The 26,542-nt window shown below is 41.9% G+C and overlaps 2 protein-coding genes across 8 annotated transcripts in view; both read left to right on the top strand.

Annotated features, from left to right (window-relative positions):
- Nucleotides 1-6,282, top strand: part of tead1b (TEA domain family member 1b) — a 54,408-nt gene extending 48,126 nt beyond the window's left edge. For all 7 annotated transcript variants that reach the window (XM_081709644.1, XM_081709639.1, XM_035529230.2 and 4 more), the window contains 3 exons: nucleotides 1,669-1,827; nucleotides 2,104-2,256; nucleotides 2,977-6,282. In XM_081709644.1, coding sequence (XP_081565770.1) covers nucleotides 1,669-1,827; nucleotides 2,104-2,256; nucleotides 2,977-3,090 — 426 coding nt within the window. In that variant the 3' untranslated portion in view covers nucleotides 3,091-6,282. The remainder of the gene's footprint in view (nucleotides 1-1,668; nucleotides 1,828-2,103; nucleotides 2,257-2,976) is intronic.
- A 785-nt stretch (nucleotides 6,283-7,067) lies between these two features.
- On the top strand, nucleotides 7,068-9,493 carry rassf10b (Ras association domain family member 10b). Its single transcript, XM_027011992.3, has one exon. It carries the CDS (start codon nucleotides 7,709-7,711, stop codon nucleotides 9,077-9,079), a length of 1,371 nt encoding a protein of 456 aa, XP_026867793.2. The 5' UTR covers nucleotides 7,068-7,708; the 3' UTR covers nucleotides 9,080-9,493.
- The last annotated feature ends 17,049 nt before the right edge of the window (nucleotides 9,494-26,542 follow it).

The following is a 26,542-nucleotide window of genomic DNA, read 5'->3' as shown; positions in this document are numbered from 1 at the left end:
CTCACAGTACTTAATGAGGTACTGATGAGGTGATCAACTGAACCAAATCTTGTTTAACAAGCAATGAAAGACCGGTGGAGAGCATGCCAAGATGCATGAAAGCTGTGATTGAAAATCATGGTTATACTACCAAATATTGATTACATTATACATATGTTAAGACATTATTGTGTTTAAAAATGAATATAAACTGGACTCATTTGCATTAGTCAACGTTTGAAAACTTTTGTTATTTTGACCAATTGCCATTTTCTGCCAATATATGCTCAAAATGTTTTTATTTGGAACTCGGGAGAAATGTCCATAGTTTATGGAATAAAACAAGAATGTTTATTTTACTAAAACATACCTATAAAATCCAAGAAACAGATCATTTTGCAAGGGTTGCTTCATTTTTCCAGAGCTGTTTATCAGTGGTGTATTTCTATGTATAAACACTGCCAAGTTCTGTGCGCATTTCAAAGTGTATTTACATGATAAATTTACAGTATAGTAAGAACAGTATTAAAGCGCTGTAGACTGTGTACTCAATTCATATTCTATTAATAAAATCCAACAAACAGCTGCTCATTGGTCAAAATGTGGTCACGCACGAACGTGAATTCCCACGTCCCAGCAGACTGAGACAGGTGTATTACAACCTACAGTGCGCTAGAATACGAGCGCCACGCTGTTGGCTCCAGTGGGAACCCGGCGCATGTAGACGTGTTCGGCGCTCCGCCTGCAGGTGCATTAGTCCCGTAGTCGGGATTTGAACCTCTGAGCGTGCGGAGCACGGGTCACTTTAGGCGGAGTTTGCGTGGGCACGCGCGCCGTCCGCCACACGCTATATTCGGCGCAGCATAGCGGGGAAGTGGCGGATCAAAGCCTGTGCTAATTCGGTCTAATATTTCCAAACAGCGGAGGGATCCTGGCCGCGGCTCTGACAGCCGGTTAAACGTCGCATATGTTTTGCCGGAGACGAAATGCTAACTAGCGGCAAGAAACAAAGTCCGCCGCGCCGGCGGTGGCACACGCCTGCTCGCATTCCGTTTGAAGTGGCGAGCGGAGATGAATTTCAAATGAAACGGCAGATCTGCACAATAATGCCTCCTCGGAATATTATGTGAAAATCTAACAGTCTGTCCTAATGAAGGAGGAGAATGCCGCAGAGGGATATTTGCGTTTCCTTTCTTTTTTTCCCTTATTAATTTCGATAATGAACACCAGGTCTTAATGAAAGACAGGAGGCCAGTGAGAGCTGCCCTTTATTTTCACGAGGGTGAAATAGCTTTCTCGCATCAAGCCATGTAATATATTCTTTATCCCTCGCCTTTGAAAGGACACGTTGATACACCGCTATTAAATGGACACACGTAAAGGCCCCGATTGTTAGTTCAATGAATGGAAAATGCAACACTGAAAATGAATAGTGTTCCATGGGCTGAGCTATTGATTTAAAGGATACAGATTTCTCCTAGATATTTCCCTCATTTGTTCCTTAATGCACTTGAACAGACAAGTTTTTGTTCTTCTTTATAGTAATAAGGTGTTAGTCAATAGCCTACAGTGGGCCGGCGTTGCGAGTTGTAAACCATGCTCGTCGTTTCCACTAGATGGCAGCCTTGCGCCCTGTTACCAGGGCACTTAGGACCCAGTCAGTGCTCAGTTGCTGCTGTTGCTTCCCAGGCTGATTTGAACTTCCCAAGCCGACTGGAACTCCAGTCCCAGGAAGAGGCTGGGGCCTTCTATGGCGTCACCAGCCAGTATGAGAGCCCAGAGAACATGACCATCACTTGCTCAACTAAAGTCTGCTCTTTTGGCAAACAGGTGGTGGAGAAAGTGGAGGTGGGTTTTCACATTTACGTAGGTGTTTTATTAGTGATTAAAAGTCATGGAACATTAGTAGTCATCTAAACCAGTAACATTTCACTTTTGATAGGGCTGCATGATGTATTGATTATTAATTGTTCCTGTTAATTGCCTTATTAACTTTTTTCAATACATATATCACAATAGGTTGCATTTTACTTCTTTATGAACATGAGCAGTATTGGAAAGTAAAAAGTTAGATTTTTACTAGTCTGCTATCACGGGGGTCATTAATGGATTTTTTGTCTCCAGACGGAGTACGCTCGCTTCGAGAACGGCCGCTTCGTGTACCGGATCAGCCGCTCACCCATGTGCGAGTACATGATCAACTTCATCCACAAGCTCAAGCACCTTCCTGAGAAGTACATGATGAACAGCGTCCTGGAGAACTTCACCATCCTACTGGTGAGTCCTGCCTACGTTAGTTCAGCTCCATCCTCTAGGCCCCTCCTACCTTACCCAGCAGGGGCGTGTCCTCAGGGGGGAGGGCGACAGCTGATGGCTCGGCATGCCTGACATTCCCGTGACGCTGCTTGGAGCCTCTTGATCTCCCACGTAGAAGGGCGGGGGGGCAGAGTCTTCATTAACCAGCAAGGCCTCTCGCACATAAGCAGGACCAGCCGTTTCCAGCAGACGGCGCTCCCTTGGCCTTCATCCTGCTCGTCATTCCATATGCTTTTTTCCCCCAAATTCCTCACATTCTCCAGACAGAGGCATTCTGGTTCTGGCCTGTAAGTGCCATCTCCAAGAGCAGATCTGTGTGTATGTGAACGTGATTGTGGGCCTTTCTCCCTCATGCAAGATGGTGGAAGGGGGGAAGTAAGGAAATGTGTGTGTGTGTGTGTGTGTGAGAGAGAGAGAGAGAGAGAGAGAGAGAGAGCAAGAGAGAATGAGAGTGTGTGAGCATCTGTTTTGCAAGCATGGTGTTTGCACGCTTGCATGCGAAACTAACATCACCTCCTTTTTTCCCTCTCTCTCTCTCTCTCTCTCCCTCCCCGTCTCTCTCCCTCTCTCTCTCCCCCCCCTCTCTCTCTCTCTCCCTCTCTCTCTCTCTCTCTCTCTCTCTCTCTCTCTCACTCTCTCTCTCTTGCTCTCTCTCTCGCTCTCTCTCTCCCTGCGTCGCAGGTGGTCACAAACAGAGACACACAGGAGACCCTGCTGTGCATGGCGTGTGTGTTTGAGGTGTCCAACAGTGAGCACGGTGCCCAGCATCACATCTACAGGCTAGTAAAAGAATGAAGCCTGGGCAGCAGGCAGACCTGCTCTACAGACTCTGAACCTCAATAAAGAAACTGGCAGTGCCTCTTGTTCAGCAGTCACTCAAACGATTCTCGGTCACTACTGGGTGAAGCTTATTATTATGGTTTTTTGTTGTTTTTGGTCTTTATTAATGTATATGTGTTTGACTGCAGCTGTGAATTGCGGTACAGTTGTATTATGTTTTGATACAGGAAAGGATCTTCATTTTAAAGGATGCCTAGTCAGGATTTCTATGTAGGTTGTATATATAAAGTGGCAGGATCAGTAGAACCCAAGGTTGGATTTAATCAGATTAAGTCTGGCTAGCATACCCAAACAAGTGATTTAGGTTTTTATCCTATAATGTACACCTTGAAAACAGATTTTAACCTTCTTTCCATGGTTTATGTAAAACAATAACATCTATAAATGTGTGTCTGTAAACGTATCTGTGTGTGTACAAATGTATATACCTACATACCTGTAGTTTTTCTAAGGAAAATTATTTCATTTTAGAACATTTGGTTAATTAAAGAGAAACAATTATCATGGCCATTAGAGTTCAAAATACATTTGTAGCATTCAGGGAATTAAAAATACAGCCCTTGGAAAGGAACCACAAATAGTTTGTTGCAAAACCTTTTTTCCCAACTTCCTGATTGACTTCACTGTGATCTGTAATAGCATTCCAGAGGTTTAATCCAACTTGCGTCTCTGCTTGGGCTAAAGGCTGTGTCATCACCTGCAATAAGAAAAAGCAGAGTTTAGACCCCTTGACAGTCTGCCATGCCACCAACAGTTCTTGTTGATGTTCTTGTGGTAAGAGTTATCGCTGAAAGCAAGAAAGCACTACGTAACGTACCGGGGTGTAATGTACCGTGGCCAATTCTAACTGTCCCAAGCACTTGGATCCTCTCGTGGGACTTGCCTTATCGAGCAAACCCAAGCCTTTGTTCTGGATCGCTGGAGTCGCTCCTCGGGCGAGTCGATGAGACACAATTGCATCGTAAAGACATCAGGGAAGCCTTCTTTTGAAGCCTGCCCCCCTCCCCTTGATACTTGTCATTTTAATCCCACACCTGTCCTGTTTTCCTGGTTCCCTGCCGTTAGAGGAGTCCACTCCAGTGTGCTCTGCTGCCTTCGATCCCAACCCCAAGCCCACGCCTCCGTGGCCTCCTCTGGTCTTCGTCCCAGACGGAGCCTTGACCACGCTCGCGGGATTTCCAAAAGATGCCACTAAAACTGTGAGCTCTTTGCTAAGCTGGAAGACGTTCTCATTCTTGTCACGTTGTAGGAATTGCCAAAGCATACCAATATCCAGCACAGTGCCTTAGCGTGTGATCCCTGAACTGGGCAACCGTGGAACAAAACCATCTCATACCTGAGAAACACTAAGATCCATTGTGTCGCCTGAACAAATGAGATCTGGCCAGTGTGCATTGGCTTCAACCTTCACTACATCTTATTAATACAGTAAAACACTACTTATGAACTGGCCATGCCTTTCTTATAGGAAAAGACCAAAAAAATTCCTGGAGGTCCAAGTAATTCCTCCTCCTTTCCTGCACTGTAGCATGAAAGTGCCTTTGGTTCCGATTTTCCAGCTTAGAAAAGACAAATCTTATTTTGCATTACTAAGATTATCAAAACCAAATAAGTGGATGTAAGTTAAAATATTCACCACAATGCCTTCCTAAAATTTTATAGTACACAACAACGGACAGTGGATAAATATCAAAATGATGTTCCATGACAATTATTAATTAGAGAAATTATTATTAATATTTTTTTTTTCCAAATTGTAAAATATTTTGGGAAGTACCTAAGTTGGTTTGTGTCAGATTTTTAAAATATGTATAACCTTATGAAAAAAAAATGTGCTAATGTGTTGAAAAATGTGTTTAAAATGTGTTATAGTAAATTGGGACACACTCCCTTAGTAGCACTGTTGTGCTGCTGTTTTTATTTTTAGTTTGTTTGTTTGTTTGTTTGTTTTTTAAAACACTATGAAATATTGTTGATTTTACCACTTTGGAGAATTGGATATTTCGTTGTTTTTTTTTAATATGCCGACTCTATTTTAAGTGGACTTCATAGAATGACAGTCTACTTATTTTATCAGACTTGTTAATGATATTGGTTAACCAGATGGGAATTTGTTAAGGCCTTTACTGTTAAAGAGTATTTTTACAGCTTCAGCAAGCCTATCGTTTTTAACGCTATATACCCAAGTTATTAGTTTAATCAGTCTCTCCTAAAGAGCTCTGTTAGTTTGACTGACCTCTGTGTTGTACTGCTTAATGGAACTGTGGAGTTTAGAACAGCGGACTGCTCCCGTTGCTTTGTGTTTGCCCTCCGTTGCCTCTTTGTTCTTGTTCATTTTGCGTATGGATATTTTTTTTATTATTATTGTTATTATTATTATTATTATTATTATTATTATTATTATTATTATTATTATTATTATTATTATTATTATTGTTATTATTATTATTATTATTATTATTATTATTATTAATTGACGTATTACTGTTCTTCGTGCGCGCGATAGTTTTTGTGATGACGTCATTATACCCGGCAGCCTGGTCGCCTGCGCTGCCGGTCCCGCGTTTGACGTCTCAGTCCCACGTTAACACGACCCCAAACCGATCCCACCCTTTACTTCTCTTGGGAACTGGACATCGATGCCTTTAATATGGTGGATGTTAGACGGACGTTATTTTGAGAGCGATGGACACTAAGCAGTTGCTTTCCAGCGGAAGTCATGACGCGCGTCAGCAGTCTCATTCTTTATTTGTCTCGTCTGTGTAGGTACTGGTACCTCCGTTCATTACCATTTCAGAAGTTGGCTTTAAAGTGAACTATTCTCTAGTTCAAAATAGTATCATGAAAATATTGGGTTCGTGTGCAGAGATTTTTTTTGTAAAAAGGTGCTTTGTATAAAATTATATATTCTGGCTTTTCTTGGTACAAAGGTGTGATATCTTTTAATATCCTCAATGATGGTGAAGCGTTGGAGCAAAGGTGAGAGGAGAGAAGAAAACGTGCTATGTGTATGTGTTCTTTACCGCATATGGTCTTGTCTTTGCTCGGTAACATTTCAATGCCTTCTTGATAAAGTGGTAGATATTTTGTAGCTTTCTAGATACTTTGTATGTATACAATATTGAATAAAAATAAGTAAAACAGTCATTTTCCTGTCTGGAGTCTGAGCATTTTTATAATTAAATCTGGCGATATAACAGTTTAGAAACGATATGAGTTTACTGGGAAAAGCGTTTCTTATTTCCCTTTTTTAAATAAGATGAATAAAGCAGCAGAAATAAGACTCAATGTCGCCCTCTGTCGGCGTCTTCTATATCAGCGTCTTCTCGGTTACATCCTACTGCTCTAAGTGAATAAACGGAGGAAGTTGAGTGTTCCTGCGTTGCTGTAGCTTTCCTGCCTGGTACCATATTAACATACTGTGCTGAGTGCGCGCTCAGGAAAGACCTTTTTTTTTTACCAGTCAGGTCAGTGTTAGTGTGGAGTCATTATCTGTATAAACTTCCAAATATACAGTCTGCATAGTCTATACTATAGCAGAGCAATGCAGCTTGTAGTAAATAGTCATGTATACTAAATATGAAAGAAGGACTTCAATTAGTATAGTGGCAACAATATATTTATTACGTTTCAGTACAGCAAGTTAATATAATAATAATAATAATAATAATAATAATAATAATAACAATAACAATAACAAGAAGAAGAAGAAGAAGAAGAAGAAGAAGAAGAAGAAGAAGAAGAAGAAGAAGAAGAACAAAATAATTGTATTACTTGAGAGTTAGGAGTATCTTCTCCCTCTGTCGAGCCTGTAATTACAGAATAATTATCTTGAACAGAAGGGGGCGATATTGTTCAACTAATTCTTAGTGAACGCGCTTCTCTCGGGATCAAAACCAGTTATGACAGGGGCCAGTGCTCTGGACTCCAGAGACTGGACTCCAACTGGCTGTGCTTTGAATGTGAATCGCAATCCGGAGGTCCGTCTTAATCACCACACTGTAATATGGCAACGTGAACAAGTTTTATGTTTATCTCAGTTTTACCTGTTACCTGTGATGGAATGGGAAACAGGATTTTAATTGTTTAGCTTCATTGTAGTAGATTTTAGAATTCAGAATAATATTATGCCAACGTTTGTACTTCTAATGATATTATAACGGTTATTTATGTTGTATATGTTCTACACCGCGTTAGCGAATTTCACATGCACCCTAAAGAAGGTACGTAGAAGTCTAAAGGGAAAAAAATGGGCGGTATATTCCTATTGCCGTTGTCATGTGATCAAAAGAAGAGCGGAGAAACAATGTGCGTCTTCTTAAGTGCGCCAGCCAGTGGGGCCAAGTTGCGCTGTGTAGTATAAGATGTGTTCAGTTCAGTTCAGGCATGTGTTCTCGGAACGGGAGGCTTTTAGCAACCATTTAAAGTGCGAATGAATCACGTTTTTCGAAGTAAAGTTTTTATTTTGTCGAGGGTGGTTTATATCCACTTTCTAATTCCCGATCTTGGATCCATTCGCGGGATATAACAGATTTCCTGCGCTGCAAGCACTTCGCAGACACTCAATGAGCGAATGTCCTGGGAGATGGAAGCTGGAGAAAATAAAATATCCGTGTGGGTTTGTCGAGAGGAGAAGCTCGTGTCGGGTTTGTCAAAACGTACCACTTGTGCTGACGTTATTAAGGTACTTCTGGAGGACCAGAACTTCCAACAGCGTGTGTCCGCCGCGATGCTTTCGGGGTCTCCTCAGTCTTACTGCATTGTTGAGAAATGGAGAGGATTTGAAAGGACCTTACCGAACAAAACAAAGATCCTTAGACTGTGGAACGCGTGGGGAGAAGAGCAGGAGGACGTCAGATTTGTCCTGGTAAAGAGCGAGGCGTCGTTACCCAACAACGGACCGAGGAGCGCAGAGGCGCGCGTAGTTCTTAGCAAAGACAGCCCGTGCGTGTACAAGGGGACAGCAGGCGTGACAATGGCGTTCTCACGGGACAAGCAACGGAGAATTGTCAGAAAAGCCTTTAGGAAACTAGAAAAAATCAACAAGAAAAGAGCGCAGGTTGTATCCAAGGACACGTCCTCAGTGGAGAAGATGGAGACTCTAGTGCATCTGGTAATTTCTCAAGATCACACCATCCGCCAGCAGGTCCAGAGGATAGAGGAGCTGGACCGGGACATTGACAGGTATGAGGCGAAAGTGCATTTTGACAGGATGCAAATGCATGGCATCAATTATGTTCAGGAAACATACTTGGTCGACACAAATTCGGAAGGGCACTCTCTCCACGAGGGGGATAAAGCAGCTTCGGCAGAGGTCCTTGCACAATTTGAGGAATATGCCAAAAAATGCGAAGAGGTGATTAAAATTCAAGAGGAGCTGGCTGAGCGCGAGGCACTTCTGGACAGCATCACCGCTCAGATTCAGGAGGAACTGAATCAGAGGTGGATGAAGCGAAGACAAGAAGAACTTGCAAATAAGGAGTCGGACTTCAGTTTAGGTGACGACACCATTAGAGTTACCAAGGCCGACAATCCCATCGAGAACGAGTTACTCTTGGAGGAAGAGCAGATTAAAACGGAGCTGGACGCGAGTTTGTACATCGGGCTGAGGTTGAACACGGATTTGGAGGCTGTTAGGAATGATTTGGACTTGGCACAGGAGATGTGGGGGGCTAAGGAGAAAGAACTGAGGAATCTACTAGAAAAAGTGGACTCGTTGGATTCGGGCGAGCAGAGTGAAACCGCGGCTGGGCTGCAAGAGGGCGATGTGGCACACACGGAGCCTGCTGGCGAAACCCCCATGCAGCCGCACAGCGGCTGGGTAGAGCAGGCACGGGGACTCGCTCAGTCCTGCAACAGCAATGATGACGATTCAGACACGGGACTCAGTTCTATGCACAGCCAGGACTCGGATGTCACACGTGTTTGCGAGTCTTTAGTATAACAATGCAAACCCGAATACCTCAGGGACAGGGTACCAAACAGTGTGTATGTGACCATCATCTGAACCTTTGACATGTCTGGGTAAACAAAAGCAACACAGAGATTCTAGCAACGTATATGCACTTAGTAATTATATTACTGAGTAGGATTTGGTTACGCTTCTTGGTGAGCATTTGTATGTGAACTTTATACTTAGCTTTATACTGTTGAGTAAATCAGTATTAATTTTTATATGGTACAATCTACGTTTCACAGTGAAAATGAACCTTCTATCTTTGACATTTCCTTTAAAAGCAGACCAGAATTAAACTTTTAGAATGCTGGTGCGATTTGTGAATAAAGTAAGTTGTCAGAATCAAACAAAGTCTGATGCTATATGGTAGCAAACGTTTACAAAGCATGTATCTTCAGTCAATAAATGCTATATAGCATATATTGGTATATCATTTTGTATTTACATTTTCTTGCTATCCATCAATGATTTAAAAAAAAAAAATGTGGGACACCGAATCCATACTTGAGGCTGTTTTTACACTTTAGAGCATATAGATCTTAGGCAGTGGCTTTTAACAGCATCATAAAAGTGACAATACAGGTAGATGAGAGAGCTGGGTTGGTAAACCTACCTTTATGGTGGGTTTCAGCAGTGTTAAATAAAAAGGTATTTGAGTGGGAGGAGAACCCTCTGTGATTGTAACTGTCAGTGGATGACAGCCCAGGTAAAACTATGAGGTGAAACAAGTTCAGGTCGCAGCTCATCGTACACACGTCATTAAACACACATGAGCTTTTTAAGGCGAGGGTTTCGAAAGCAGTAAGGGAAAGCAATCTACGTATCTCCTTTTTTAATTTAACAGCACACCTACTAATGAATGGAATTTTACATGAAAATTAATTTTAATGAAACTTTGTGTGATTAGTCTACCTGACCACTGTGCATGTAAGAGCAAAGAGAGAAGCCTACAGTGTTTATACCCTTAACTGAAGATTAGAACCAGTATTTTGTCATCCACAGTCAAACGACACGACTCGAGTGGTCCTATCCAGAACTCAGCTGGCACAAACTGCCTCTGTGGCCTGTACATGGAACAAGAGTGTGGAGTCTGCTGGGAAAAAGATGGCCGGGGGTTGGGGGTGGTGGTGGTGATGTAATACCGCCAAGCGGCATGGATCGTGGGCTGCAGTCAAGGAGGCCAGAACTGCATCACATGTGGATGCCGAGCCCTGTCGGTCTGAAAGCAGGGTGTTTACACAAGCCAAACCCTGTCTTAGGCTGAGGCCTTGTCTCACATGTCTGTACAGCCTGCAGCAAGGCCCCCATAACGCAGCCACCAAGCACGAACATAGAGCCAAAGACTCATCCAGTCCAGCATCCCTGAGCCCCGGGAAAGGCTTACAGTTTTGCAGGTTAATGGGGACAGACGCGCTGCTGTAGTCTGGGGCAGGGACTGAGAGCCCAATGCTATGTTATACAGAGGCAGAGGACAGGCCGACACTGAGGTTTGCAGCTTGCTCTTTGTCTGGTCTCTGTCTTTATTCAACCATCTCACATCATAAATGATCAGAATCACTTTTGCATGGGGTGTTCATGTAACTCACTTTTTGCAAATGTATGTTTTAATTATAGATTTTGTAGCATGTTAAATATTTAATAGAAGATTAAATATAAAATGTCAGTACATTTATGAGAGTGAGATATATGACTAATAATAAGAAGAAGGAGAAGTAGAGATGTAATGTAAAACAAAGAATAAAATTCAACATCAAGAAGATAACATTGAGCCTTGGAAAAGTAAAAGGTGTAACCCAGCACAGTTCAACTAACGTATCCAGCACTTTACTTCCAGAGATGCAGCTCTGCCCTTCAGGCTGAATAAAGTCCCTGAACCCTTTAGAGATGACACATGTCGCACATCATCAGCATCTGAATAGTGGCACAGCATTACCCATGATGCCTGTGGGGGTCAGCCACTCCGAGTTCTCCGGACCGGAGACTGACTTTCAGTTAACACTTAACCACCCTTGGCCCAGATATCCACAGGCTGGCACAGGCCAGATCTGTGGAAGAGTGGGAGTATGTCTGTACCACGGGGAATGTACTTGCAACACACATAGCCTCGTTGTGTCTGTGTAGCTCTTCTGATATGGCTAGACAGTTTGTCAGAATGTAAATAACAGCAATGTGGACAAATTCCTCACATCTTGCTGTAGTGTGTGTTACAGTCGTTTAGCGTAAAGGTACCCACAAAACTCATGCTCACTAAGTCCAGCTGGGGTCGTGTCCTTCAGTGTGCTGTAGTGTTTATTGGGCTCACTGACATTATTCTTACTTAACTGTGCTCTGTATAACAAAACATGAAAAATTATGAAAAATAAGAGAATCAATTTAATTTCTGAATATTACATACCAGTTTGTATGTAAGAGCATTTTTAAACTACATCATGTTAAATCATAAACACCCCTCCATGCTTACCTGCTCATACACTCATGGCAGTGTGCGTATATCTGCAAAGACACACCCACACACATGAATGCATTCAGTACATGCAAGTCCTCTGGCTCTCAGATCACTGAACTTGTATATGAGAGGCAGGTGTCAGTCAAGTCATTAAGCACTTTTGCCCTGTGGGAGATTTATTTATTTTGGAAAGTCAGAGACACAAAACTAGTTTAGTCAAAGCACTTTTTCCAGCTCAATGAGCAAAACTCCAAATATTTATACATAGAATGACATGATTATTGCTGATTCATTATCATGTGCAAGAGAAATCAACAGCAATATACACAGAGGAAACATCCTCCAAATTCTACAATTCTAACGTTAGTTTTTTGTGAACAGCTACTCACCAATTTGGGTGACAACTGTATAAATGTGTGTAGTTCACCTAAACATTTGAAAATTGCTTATACTGTAGTAGAGTTTCTCCTCTTCGTGGTGGGGACAAAAATACCAGGTCCCAATCATAGCTCAGTAAACAGTAATAATGATGAATTTACAATAACTATTATTACTAATAAGAACAATAATAATTATATTTGTATTATTATAATATAATAAATATATTATTAATATTAATATACTTTAGTTGAGGATGACTAGATAATAAGATGTCCTTGGCCATTCCACCAGTTTTGCTACAGTGTATGTTGATAAAATTGTTTTTCAAAGCTTCATGTAATGGTACTGAACCATATTGTAGCTGTCAGGAGTGAATCAACTGCTGACCACTGCATCTCAGAGGATGTGGGAGGGTTTACTGGGCTTCTGGGAAGGTTTTATTGTGGCCACCCAAGCTTGCTGTGTTTGTGTGTAACAATGCAGAAAGGAATTTCACCTTCCTCCAGCAAGCAGAAAGAGTGAGCTAGCTGATCAGCATGTTGCATGTTTAGTACTCTAACTGGAACACGTAGATGAGCCAGGAACTGCACACATCATCACAGAAGCAGAGTTCAGATCGGGGGCACATCCAAGCACCTCTACATGCTGAGGGCAATTCTTGATTCATTCAAAGTTTGTAGGCCCTAAAACCAAAACAATGAGAGCTTCACAAATTATGCCAGGAGGCTGCAACATTCCTAGAAATCAAATCAACTGACAGACACAGGTAATGTATGTGAAATGTGATAATGATAATCCGTTTCCACCAAATGAGTCTTTACAAAGAAAATAACCAGTAAGCAATTACTCTCCTCTAATAAAATTCATTTCACTTTTAAAATTTCCTTAATTTCTTGACTAAGAGATGTCAAATATTTCTTTATTATTATTTATTTATATTTAAATTCTATACTTTTGTGTACAAACAATTCTATGTAAGATAAAAAGTTAAGTGTAAAATTGTGTTAAAGCAGTTGGCCCTAAAAGCTTCGTGTTCTCTGTAGGCTTACTGAATTAGCCACCCCACCACTATTAGCACAGGTCAGAGTGAGGCTTCATGGGTCACATGGTTGGCAACCTCAAACCTCAGGAGGAATCTTCCCAAAGAGACAGTCAAGCGGTCATTCAGTGTGTGTCTGGGGGGGGGAGGATAAAGGTTTCAGTGTATGGTTGAATGAGGGGAAATGGATTGAAAGAAAAAGAGACAACCCAGCTGTGCCCCCACCACAGGATGGGTAACATATACACACACACACCTTCACACATATGATCCCCTGATGTATTCTCAACACCAAACTCACAAATCACTACATGCCAGAGAAGACAGTTTGAGCAGTTACAATACTCTTTTCTCTGCACGGTAATATGTACATTTCAAAGTTAAGTCGAAAACTTTCTGAGTCAAAACAAACTGATTTGGAATTACTTAACTATCCAGTCACACCGCAGTGAACCACAAATGAAGGTAATCAAGTCTCACAACCCCTCACACCATCTTCTACTTCCTGTGAGATGGGAGCCTCACAAGGTTAAAATTCCTCTCTCATATAAGCTCTTACACTTAATGGTCTCTATTGTTCTAACCTTAATTCAGTGGCAGATGGCCACGCTGATGTGCACTGAGCTCTGTAGATGTTAACTGGAAAATCCGAGTTTAGACAGGCAGTACAACCCATTTCTAACCTTGATGGTAACGTCTCACTGTTGAAGTCAGTGTGGTATCACTCTTGTCTGCTGTCAATATGTATGGGGCATCAGGAAATATGCTATGTGGGGAGGTATTACATATGGAGTGTGTGGTACTGTACTCATGAATACAGTGAAAATGGTCAGAAGTGTAGGCTGTACACTCAGGCTCAAAGTCTAAAATCTGGGTTGTAATTTTTTTCAACCCATATGATTTCACTAATTAATTCTACCTGCCCACCCCACACTGGAGAGTAAAGAACACCCCCACCCCACACTGGAGAGTAAAGAACACCCCCACCCCACACTGGAGAGTAAAGAACACCCCCACCTCACACTGGAGAGTAAAGAACACCCCCACCCCACACTGGAGAGTAAAGAACACCCCCACCTCACACTGGAGAGTAAAGAACACCCCCCACCCCACACTGGAGAGTAAAGAACACCCCCAACCCACACTGGAGAGTAAAGAACACCCCCAACCCACACTGGAGAGTAAAGAACACCCCCACCTCACACTGGAGAGTAAAGAACACCTCCACCTCACACTGGAGAGTAAAGAACACCCTCACCTCACGCTGGAGAGTAAAGAACACCCCCACCTCATGCTGGAGAGTAAAGAACACCCCCACCTCATGCTGGAGAGTAAAGTCCTTTTTCAGCTTGTTACAATGGAATGCACACAGTGTTGGAAACAGTCCATCATGCAGGAGCAGTGCTCCGGCAATGTAGCAATGGGTGATTCTGGCAAAACTAAAGCATTAAGCAGATTCTTCTCTAAAAACACAGGATACAGTTACGAACATGTGATCTACAGTAGCAGTGCACATGCTCACTTTCACCCCTACCCTTAGTGGAGGAGCCTTAAGTTAAAGACTTTGACCACTGAAATGTCACAAGTTTGCCACTTATCCATGCAAGCCTTTATCCTTGTGATCGCAAGTTCCCAATATTTCTTTTTTTACAAGCTAGAGAAAACCTAAACTCTTCAGCAGATGATCATATACTCTCTCACACACACACACACACACACACACACACACACACACACACCCACACACACACACACACACACACACACACACACCCACACACACCCACACACACGTATCTTCACCTGTCTAATTCAATATTTGTCAGCCAGTGCTGTTAGATCAAGCAACAGTATACTTGTAAGCAGATTAAATCCCCCCACCATCAGCACCATCCGTATGGTCTGACATCTGTGTTCTTGGAATTAAGCAGAAGCTTCAGTTAGCTTGTATGTCACCTGAAAAGTACGACAAATGTGACTTCTGTTGTCAGAGCTAAGAGACTAATGGCTGCGTGCACAGGCTCAGAGGAAAAAAGGAAAGAAAAAATTTTATATAAAAATTTTATATAAAATTTGAAACATCAAATGCACTCTTGCTGTCATTGCGTTGAATGTCGTATGATTTGTATTTGGACTTTTGGCAGTAGTCTAAGTCAGGATGTGTGCTTTGAGGCTTCAAAATCAAGTTTGTTTAAACAAAAGATGACTGTGTCCTTCCAAGGCCCTTGGAATGGAGACCAGGAGCCCTGGAGCTGTCCCCGTTGCAGCATGGATGGCAGACTTTTAGCTGTGTGCCTCTAGTTACAGTGTCCTATAAAAGCCTAAATAAAACATACCAGCCACAGTGCCTCTGTTTATACCCTGAAACCTTTCCTATTGTTCTCATCAACATTCACCAGCACTGGAATGCACATTTTTCTTAGGAGCGTTCTAAAATATAATCTATCAAGTCTGTTTAATACTGAATTCCCGTTAACCATGAGGCTGCTTGCCAGTGTTACCACACTGCCCCATCCTCTCATGTAGCTATGTGTGCACATCAGGGGCCTATCGTGTATCATTAATGTACAAACAGGTACACAGCAGATCGCATTGCGTGTGCTACCAGTGCAAAACGAGACTTGCAAACAAGCAGACGGAGGGGTCAAGTGTTAAAGTCTGACATATGTAACAGTACACGACGTCTACGGCCCACGCCTCGATCCTCCAGTGACCATAAATTAGCAGAAGCCTACAGAGTCAAGTAGCACTTTCAGCGAGTTCTTTTCACTTCTCTGCCTGGCTTCTTTCTCCAGGAGAAATGTCAGAGCGTTTTGCTCACGACCTCCGGGGAGGAGAAGCCACAAAGCCCGTCTCTGTGCCTGCATTTGTATGCAAGCGCCTCAATGGCACGATGACATAACAGCCGCTCCGTTTACCCACAGAGTGAAGGAGGACGGAGAGAATGTGTGCAGGCATCGTGTTCAGCACTCGACTGCCTTTCTCCTATATCAACAATTCTGCAAAGCGCTTTTCGCTGCTTGCGGAAATTCCCATCTCTTCTTTACTTAAAAAATCTTTTAACATAAAGGCGAACTGGAAACTGCTGGACTGCAGCGGTACGGCTTGTGGCTCAGGCCTTTCTGGACTGCTGCTGTGTACATTGCTTTTGCCTCTGCTGTGGCCGCAGGCTTGTAGGTGTGGTACAATGCCACCATTCTTCTGCTGCTGTGGCCCTCGGTTGCCCAGATAGCATCAGGTCTCACACATTGTTGCCCTCCCCAAGGACATGCTTTTAAAATGTTGGCAGAGAAACAATCAAGGGGAAAAAGAAAGGAGGAGTTGTTCTCAGAGGGTTCGGTTGATTTCGTGAAGTGTGTTTAAGTAAATGCCTCAGCTAGGCGGTTTTGAGGTGAGTCTCTGTCTGATTCTCTGAACCAAGTCCAAAGTCATATGCGTCTCATTATCATTCTTAAATTTGTCTTCACTATAACCCCTAGCCTACTATATAGTGGGATGGTAATCTGATGTGGTGAAGTCCTGCTGAACTTACATGCCAGAAGCTGCATTCACATTATTGTTTAATGTTATGATTTGCCAGTACCTACAGAGCACATCAGTGTAAATCTTTTCTCAGTGGCTCCTTACCTGCACCCACCATCACCAGCATGTTTCGCCACTGAACAGAAGGAGCTGAATTCCCCATTATCACCTTGGCTATATCTGCCTGGAGTATAGCACACACAGGACCGGTAATACACACACACACACACCACTGTCTGGAAGTTGTGACTCATGGCTGCAGCATAAAAAAGAGACTTTAAAGCCTGACATGAACTCCAAAGGTAGGAGATGTTTGTAGGTCTTGTGGCATGAAGAATGTGGGGGAATCTTGTCTGCAGAAAGAATCTGTGAGCTGCAGGTTTGGCGAGAAGGCCAAAGTCCCAATTCGAGTGTGTTTCTCTTCAAAGCAAGCTGTGACTCAGCCAGCCTATTGTGCATGCGCCTGACCTTGGGGCAAAATAAGCCATATTACACCAATATATCAAACAAATGTGGAGCAGACAGACTTCTGCCTGAACCCAGTTTGGTCACGGATCAGCTGTCCCAGAGGTGTAGACACATTTAAACAGAGCCCGAGGTAGTTGAATCACACTGCTGGGAAGGGTAAATGTTTGCTTTTTTTTTTTTTTTTTTTAAAAAAGGATACTGCCCCAAAATCCCAAACTTTTCTGGCTGAGACAGTGGTTATTGTCTACATACATCTAAATCCGCTTGAAAAGTAATAAGGTACATTCAATAGTTTAATAACCTTAATTAAGTGCCTTTCTGTAATTCAATATTTGCTTTGAATAGATGCAGGGCCCTTCAAGATATTCTCTCACTGCAACATGCCTTAATCCTCATGGATCAACTGAAAATCTGTCAACAAAAGGCTTGGTCTGCTGTTTACTTGGGACCATGTAATGCAATAGGATTTCACTATGGCCTCTGGCTGCATTTTCTATAAGGATGTGATGAATGGGCAGACCTGTAAAGCCACACATAACAAAGAAGAATGTGTGTGTAGAAGTACTGGAGGTGTTACTGCTCCTGTGTGTTCATGAAGATGGTAGTGTCATTGTTACGTGCTTAGGACGAAAGCCACTGCAGGTCCTCTAGTGTATATATATTAAAGCCTTTGAAATCTGTATGTTTCTGGTGATTTTACAGCGAACAAAAGACACGAGTTAAACAGAAGAATCCTCACAGAAGCCAACGCCAAACCCAAAGTCAAATTTACTTATATAACAGCCGTTGTCACAAAGCAGCTTTGCAAATGTCCAAGTCCAAGCCCCGAGTGAGCAAGCCAAGGGCGGCAGTGCAAGGAGAAACTCCCTAGAGCACGAGAAAGAAACCCTGAGAGGAACCGAGACTCAAGAGGGGGGCATCGTCCTCTAAGTGGACGACAGACACTACAATAGCAACAGTATAAAATAAAGAGCAGAATAAGTAGTGAGATAAAGGAATAATACAGAAAATAAAGAAATAAGCAATGAATGTCTGTTCCGGTTTTCTAGACGTCCTGGTCTGGTATCGACGATGCGTGCGTGGCCGAAACCCATCTTGCATGAGAACATCTGTTAAGGGCAATGGAGAAGTAGGTGGGGTAGAGGTGTGGAGGACATCGGGGAGGGGGGGGGGCATGGCAACTGAGACGGATTGAGGCTCAGTAACAACATCACATCAGGAGCACGTGCACCTCAGAAGAAAGAAGGAACAGATTAGGCATGTCCATGTATGAAGGTGTGTAAAATAGGCGATTATAATGTGCAAAGATGGACTCCGGCAGATCTTCGTATAGACGGACAACTAAAAGGATAGAGGCAGAAGGAAACACAGGCATGAGGGCTTCCTGGAACATCTGCACTCCACCGCTCTCAGTCAACAAACCTGAGTGACAAAATAGAGGTGAAGTGACATCATCACAAGCTCCCAGTTTACCCCAATGGTACTCCCAGTACCCATGGACCCCAACATCTACACCTTTACCTAAGATGGGAAGTAGTTAATAAAATGCCTGATTGTAAAGATAGGTTTTCAGCCTAGCGTTATATACTGAGACTGTGTCTAAGTCTCTAACATTTACAGGAAGGTTATTCCATAGTGTGGGAAATTTATAGGAAAAGGATCTGTAAATAGGAGAAATGAGATTAAACTCTCTAGTTCTAGTAAGAACTCTGGCTGCTGCGTTTTGAGCTAGCTGGAGCTTGTTAAGGCACTTAGTGGTACAGCCAGATAGTAAGGCATTACAGCACTCCAATCTTGAAGTAGTAAATGCATGGACTAGCTTTCTGCAACATTTGAAGAGAGTATGATCCTAATCTTTGCAATGTTCCTGAGGTGGAGAAAGATGGTCCTATAAATTTTATTTTTATGAGCTTCAAATGAGAGACTGGGATCTATAATCACTCCAAGATCTTTAACTGTTAAAGAAGATGTGATTGGGAGACCATTCAGATTCATTGAGTAATTATACTGTGAGGACCTAACTGTCTCTGGCACCTCTGTTTTGTCAGGATTACATGAGAGAAGGTTTCTCAACATCCAATGTCTGATGTCCTTTATGCATTCCTTAAGTATACTAAGCTGATATATGTCCTCTGGTTTGGCTCAGACATAAGTGAGTATCATCAGCATAGCAGTGGAAACTAGCACAGTGTTTACATACAATGTAAATATAAAGAAAAAACATGGGACCTAGAACAGATCCTTGTGGGACATTATAGCTAAACTTGGTCTATGCTGAAAAGTTTCCATTTATGTTGACACACTGGTAAATAAGATCGGCTAAATAAGATTTAAACCAGGAAAGGGCTATTCCCCTAATCCCAACATTTTTGCAAAGAGACATAAGCAAAGAGACATAACCCTGGTTGGAAGCCAACAACAGGTAATTAACTACTTTAATCAGTGCTGTCTCTGTACTATGATAAATCCTGACTTCATTTATCTGGTTCTGATTCAGGTATGAGCTTAGCTGCTGGGATACATCTTTTTCTAGGATAGATGCAAATAAAGGGAAGGTTTCAGATTGGCTTGTAGTTTAACAGGTGACATGGGCTGAGGTTTGAGTTTTTAATAAGTGGTCTGATTACTGATAATTTGAATGATTTAGGTATACTGTGCAAGGAGGAGTCTATTATATTTAGTAAAGGTAGAGCCTAAGGCCTTAACCCATGCTTTCATCTTCAGAGGACACGAGGCTTTCTGATTTGACCTGCAGCTGGGGTAGATGACCTTCACTGAGCCTGGAGGCCATTTGATCTCTGAATAGGCCAGTGCAGTCTTAGAGCAAAGGCTGAAGTAAAGTGTGTCACTAGAGTGCTGAGCATTAAATCCTGTTCCCACAAGCACTCAAATCTCCCAAAACACTATACTGAATGTTTGTGTTTACAAATAGTTTTGATGGGTCGTGAAAGTATCAACGATATAGGGTTGGTGAAATACAGGTAAATAAGGATGGGGTATTAGAACAGATTAAAACAGATAGAGTGTGGTAGATGAACTACATTTTTTCCCTTTAGGATTGCTCTACAAATTCAGCCAATAATTAAAAAAAAAGATGATAGAACACTGATGTGAATCACTTTAATTTCAGTAGAAGGCTATGAAATAATGGGGGTAATAAATTCACGTATATAATTTTTATGCATGAACTTTCATGGATGCAAGAGTCATTTACTGGCAAGCTTGACCAGAAATGCATTAATAAAATAACAATAAAAAAGAATTATAAAATATTCTTTTAATTATAATCAGTATTGTTAATACAATAATGATTTAATAATAATATTTATAAATAATATAAACTGACACAGGAAAGTAATACAATAATTAATATATTTATTTATGAATTCATTATAATTAATATAATATAAATAGATTCAGTTACCCTCGCATACAGTCACAAAAAAGTTCTACCAATGTAAACTATGTAACATATTCTATCTGAGGAAACTAGAAGACTAAAAATAGTGTTCACATTGTATTTGTCTCTGTGCAATTTGTTAGAAATAAAGAAATAAATGCATGCATAAGGATCTACTTCACTAGATTTGTCTTAGAAACAAATTTAGGCTTACAATTTTAGATTAAAATGCTTTTATGAAAAACATCCATTAAATTGTTACAGTAGCTATTCCTACATACTGTTATTGATCTGCTCAACAGATTTTCTTCATGAATTTTTAGTAATCTTTAGCTACCTATTACTGCACTGATTTTCTTTAAACACCTCCAGACTAGACCACACCTCCAGACCAGGCCACACCTCCAGACCAGGCCACATCTCCAAACTATAACACTTTCAGACCAGGCCACATCCTAGACTAGACCACACCTCCAGACCAGGCCACACCTCCAAACTATAACACTTTCAGACCAGGCCACATCCTAGACTAGACCACACCTCCAGACTAGGCCACACTTCTAAACTAGACCACACCTCCAGACAAGGCCACACCTCCAAATTATAACACACTTTCAGACCAGGCCACATCCTAGACTAGACCACACCTCCAGACCAGGCCACACCTCCAGACTAGACCACACCTCCAGACAAGGCCACACCTCCAGGCCTTTTAGATCACATTTAGTCAAGAACCAAATCACATGCAGTTCCTTGAACAGTTCCATCATTTCTGTTTGGATCACTCAATGCAGATTTAAAGACCTTCGAAACTCAGTTATTATTCATTTCACATTTGTATCCTTCCTTTGTTTGTATCCTCCCACAGTTGTTTTAGGAGCAGTGGCCGCAGGGAGGACCCTTATCAGCAGAGGGTTTATAAGAGGTGATGTTTGCATTGCACTGGTGCATGCAGGTGAATTGGCATTGCAATCCAGTGCCTGAACAAGCAGACTGGGGGAAATGGGCCCAGACATGATGATTGATGACCACCGGAGCCCCCAACTGATGGGAGGCCCATTAGGTAGGGACTGCCCACTGCTGACAGACAAGGGAGCAGGTCGGCACAAAGAGGCACAAAAGCCCTTCATGCCACACCCGAGTCTCTTTTGTACCAACCGATGCTCCTCAAGGCCTCCCCCCTTGAGAGAGCGAGATGCAGGCACCCGCCAGCATAGCCGCTAGAAGTCGTGAGCCATTCACACTCTAGCTTAATGTGTTACCAGACACTCCTAATGGAGGAGTTTGAGCGAGGGGAGGTGAGGAGCCCATCCATCAGGAGGGACAGGCCTTCCTCGCCATTCAAAGCAGCCCACTTCAGTATTCAGGAGGAGACTGATGAGATGACATTTTGGTGGAATACTTGGTAGGATTTGTTAATTAAATGTATATTCCAAAAAACATGATTTGGTCTTAACATAGTACTAATGAACAAAAGAGTCACATGTCTTTTGTCCTGCCCTTCAGAAATTCTTTGTTAATGGCTCTGATTTGATCTCTTGTCATGATCAAAGGCGTAACTGTGCTTAGTGATACACTGGTTTGAGCTGTATTCCAAATCGGGTTAGAGTATTTGTTTTGTAACACTGACACAATGCATTGACCTTGAAATTCTATAACTCCATTAGTTTTATTTGAAGGATGAATGAACGTTGGGTTATTAGTTGTAGGTGAAAAATGTGGACAGAGGATAAGCCACTTACAGGTGTTATAGTGTTAAGCTCCATGGATCAGTTGTTTAGGAAAGTTGCCGTGGGAATAAACATTGGGGACCCTTCCCACAACATAAGAAATGAATTCATGTTATGGAAATACATTTATAAACAACATAAGAATTCAGTTGGTGTTATGGAAATAACAGTTTCAAAATCTTTTTTTTTTTTTTGCTAAACACACAGATCTGTGCAGAACTGTGAAAGATTCTTGTTCTGTTTATGCTTCTTGCATTCGGTCTCAGTTCTGGGTTGATCCTGGATGAGTTGGGTGTATTAGTGTGGTGTGAGTCTCAGGTGGGGAGTTCCCATCTCTGTTTCTGACTGACTGAAGAATGATGTTGTAGTGTGTGTCCTAGCTTTACTGCTTTAATGCTCTTAAATTCCTGAATTCACTTAAAACATTTTATGAATTTGATGCAAAATTACCTGCTTACCAGCAACACTCACTTACCAGCCACACTCACTTACCAGCCATTTTAAACACACTTACCTTGAAATACCTACAGCAACCTACACATTTACTATTCCAGACAGCAGTCCATCTGTTGGCATATGCAATTTGTCAGCCACTCTCAACTAGACTGGATATTTTGGCGGAAGTCCATTCTTAATGCAGCATTAACATATATGTTGTACTGTAGTGGTACTGTCGTGGCATTTTAGAGGTGTGGTAGTGGCATGGTAGTTGTACAGTAGTGGCATGGTAGTGATATAGTAGTGGGACGGTACTGACACAGTAGTGATATGATTCAGGTATATCAGCACAAGTGTATTTTTACACCTGTCAGTGTCATTACCAAGCTGAGAGTGGTCAGCCACTTGCACAATCAAACAGTGGTGTGATGATCAGACTGCAGATGAAGAGGTAGACGATGGCTAAAAGAAGCTGTATTAAGATCTGGAGCGGATAGAACGCCTTTATTTGGTCATATATACATGTGTACGGTACAATTAAATGTTTCTCTTTGTGTAGCCCGACTTCTTTCAGAGTGCAGGGTTAGACATTAGACATACCCCTAGAACTGAGGAGGTTAAGGACCATGCTCAAGGGCCCAACAGCATGGCAGAACCAGGATGTGAACTCCCAAACTTCCGACTGATAGCCTAAAATCACATTCTCCAGGCTACCACTACACTACCCTGTGTGATTGCAGACTGTGATTGGGAAGTGCACTATAAATAAAACTGTGCTGAAGGCTTGCAGAAAGATAACCTGAACAAAATGAGTCCCCCCACCCCCCTTTAGCCTGCCCTAGCATGCTGAAAGGAGTTTAAAAGCTCTTTAATTACTGACTGCATCTGTATTAATGCAGTCACCACAGCTCCGGAGGGAAAAACCTCTTCTTCAGGGGACTCTTCAGGTGTTAATGAGTTAAAAGAGGTTGGTCTACCTATACTTTGGAGACCACATGCATGGAGAAAACTTCATCTTTTTTTTATCTCCAGTTTACAGCATTCTTTCCCCACTGAGCCTCTTAGTTCGCCAGGACAACATTGCTTATCTATTATTGTAAGTGGTTGGGTGACTGAGGTATGAGAGGAACACACTAAATATACAGATTTTGCTCAGCGAATGTAAATGATTACCCATATGTTTTTCAACTACTATGTATTTTGTAGTAATGGGCTATGATTATTATTAGGCTTCGAGCTATAAATTTCAATACCTCAAGCATGAATGATTTTGTTTCCTTCCTTAGTGATGTACATCAGATCTCAATATTTCCCATGATTTGGTTATGGAGGTTTATGTGTACCATGTGTGAAATTCCTGAGTGACAGTTGTGCCTCAGGGTAGGAGCTGGTGTTGATCTAACCTCCTGCTTTCTCTGCTTTCACGCCTCATTCTCAGGGTGAGCGAGAGCAGGCCGTGTTAGCCCTGACCTTGCCCTCGCCTGATTAACAACGAAAACACACACACACACACACACACACACACACACACACACACACACACACACACACACGGAGATAAGATTGCACCATACCATGGCAATGGTTAGGACAACAAAGGCCTACATTAGTGTGGGAGAGAGAGAAAGAGAGAGAGAGCAAGAGAGAGAGAGAGAGAGAGAGAGAGAGAGAGAGCGAGAGAGCGAGAGAAAGAGAGAGAAAGAGAGAGAGAGAGAGAGTGAGAGAGAGAGTGAGAGAGAAAGAGAGAGAAAGAGAGAGAGAGCGAGAGAGAGAGAGAGAGAGAGCGAGAGAGCGAGAGAGAGAGAGAGCATATGAAAGCTATATATGATTCTATATAAGAAACTCTCTAGATCTCTTGAAATAATCAGTCAGACAAAGCAATGTTGAGACAGCATGATCCAATAGACTAAAAACTAACAAGGTCTCTGCTAAAAATGTCTCACTCATTTAATGACCTGCACTAACCCAAAACACTGTAGCAGCTGTAGTAGAAGCTAGTGTAATTTCCTTTCATGCATGGAGTTGCATGAGAACACTTGACAAAGAGGGGCATCTTCAATAATTCAGCTGTGTATCTTCAACATCTTGACAGAGATGACAGAGTCTGCAGAGCACGGAGAACTTAAGATATCAGAGTGGTGCTCTTCAACAGGGTTTCTAGGGCAGTAACCACAGTTACAGCATAATTTAGTCCAAAAACACATCTAATCTGTTTGTGGAAAATGGACTGTTGTATTGCATCTATTGTAGTGTTGTATTACATCTATTAGCTGCAGTACTTGATATTGTGAGGGCGGTGACTCAGGGCCACCTCTGAGTCCTGAACATATTGAAAAACAGTCATTAATCACTATCACTCATTAGAAGATGGGAAGGTTATAGGACCACCATTTTCAACTTGGACTATTAATGCTAAAATATTTGAGACTCTTCAAGGGAACCCTTGCAATAAAGAATCAGTTAGAGTTTATTAGATTTTAACAAATACCCCAGAAACAGCAGAAAAAATCAGGTTATTATTATTATTATTATTATTATTATTATTATTATTATTATTATTGATAATGATGATCTGGTGCATCTGTCATCCTTTTTCAGTAGAAGCTCGTAGGAGCACTTTGCTGAAGTCAGCAGTGTTTTTAGAGCAGCACATTCCTGGTTGATTTATTGCTGTAGGTACAGAGCTGATGTTTGACAATCACTGGGGTAAAAACCTATAGAAGCAGACAACAGGTAACAAATGGTAGAATTAATGCTGCACTCTGTGTTTGCTGTGGGTGTTAGCCTGAAATGTTCTCTTTACATAATAACCTTTTTCATCTGATCTCAGCAAATTTAAAAAAAAGCATCTTTCATTTGAAGACCTGGGGAAATACCTTCCTATATATCAAGTCTTACTAGCCTCTGTTGCCAGGATAAACATTAACTATCACATATTTCCCATTCACCACATCAAATGCAAGTGGATATTGGTGGATTTAATATCATAAATTAGGTCATTTCCAATAGGCCTAAATCTAGACCATGTGCAGCTCTGTGTACGGTGTACAGGTCCTGTGCTCTCTCTGCGTCTCTCAGTCTGCAGCTCTTAGCGAGATTGTGGGCTTTAAATGAGCGGGCGCCGTGGTAACAAAGCTCTCTGGATCTGACAGGTCATCCCCCTGAGATCTGGCACTGCATCTAACTCAGATGAAGTTAAGCAGCTGGGAATCACACATACACAGAAATGCCCTCCACACACACACACACACACACACACATACACACACACACACACACACACGCACACACACACTCTTGCCGACAGTCTGTGCAGCTCAGATTCAGGACCATCATCTGACCTCATGCATTATGCTTACAGTCTCAGGCCTTTACTACTCTTATCAGTTCTCTGGTGGAGAGGAGAGGCAGGAATGGTGACCTTGAGCGCTAGAGACTCTGATCGCCCCGCAGTTGGTATCACGGCATCACTGCTAAAGTGTACGGCTAGCCCCTCCTGCTCCACTCCCCATCAGTAGATATGAGCAGAATGCATAAACACCTGACACCAGACAGTGGAAGCTATATAAACGAAAAGGTCAGCTGGTATGAACTTGGTATAATGAATTCTCAGTAGAAATCCTTTTACATTGGTTTCCATGATGGAAAACAAGAAAAACAAAAACTTTGCATTCTAGGTCAACATTTTAATATGCAAACATAGCCTGAAACAGAGAGTATATAAGATAATGTAAGACAGTGTCCAAATTCTTACCGCATGTTGGTTTCATATATAGATTTCTCACATCAGACTGAAGATTAAAATTTTGTAATACACCATATTGTGTGTGTCTGTGTGTATGTGTGTGTGACTCTTAGCTAAATTTCCCAGAAGCAAGAATGATGCTATATAGAAACTGGGAGTGAGAGGATGTTGCAAAACCTTTCACTCTAAATTACTTCTTTTTTAACTTCACTTTCTTTTGAAAGAGTCATGTATAATATTATGGAAAACAGAGATACAGATTTGTTAGTATGAGTACTTCTA

Source organism: Electrophorus electricus, chromosome 3, assembly GCF_041902795.1.
Source record: "Electrophorus electricus isolate QZ-2024a chromosome 3, ASM4190279v1, whole genome shotgun sequence".
Lineage (NCBI taxonomy): Eukaryota > Metazoa > Chordata > Actinopteri > Gymnotiformes > Gymnotidae > Electrophorus > Electrophorus electricus.
Note: the sequence above shows the minus strand (reverse complement) of the source record. Positions and strands in the feature narration are given on the sequence as shown.

What these genes read in the sequence shown, in the direction of transcription:
- rassf10b (XM_027011992.3), top strand. Translation starts at nt 7,709, where the DNA reads ATGTCCTGGGAGATGGAAGCTGGAGAAAATAAAATATCCGTGTGGGTT.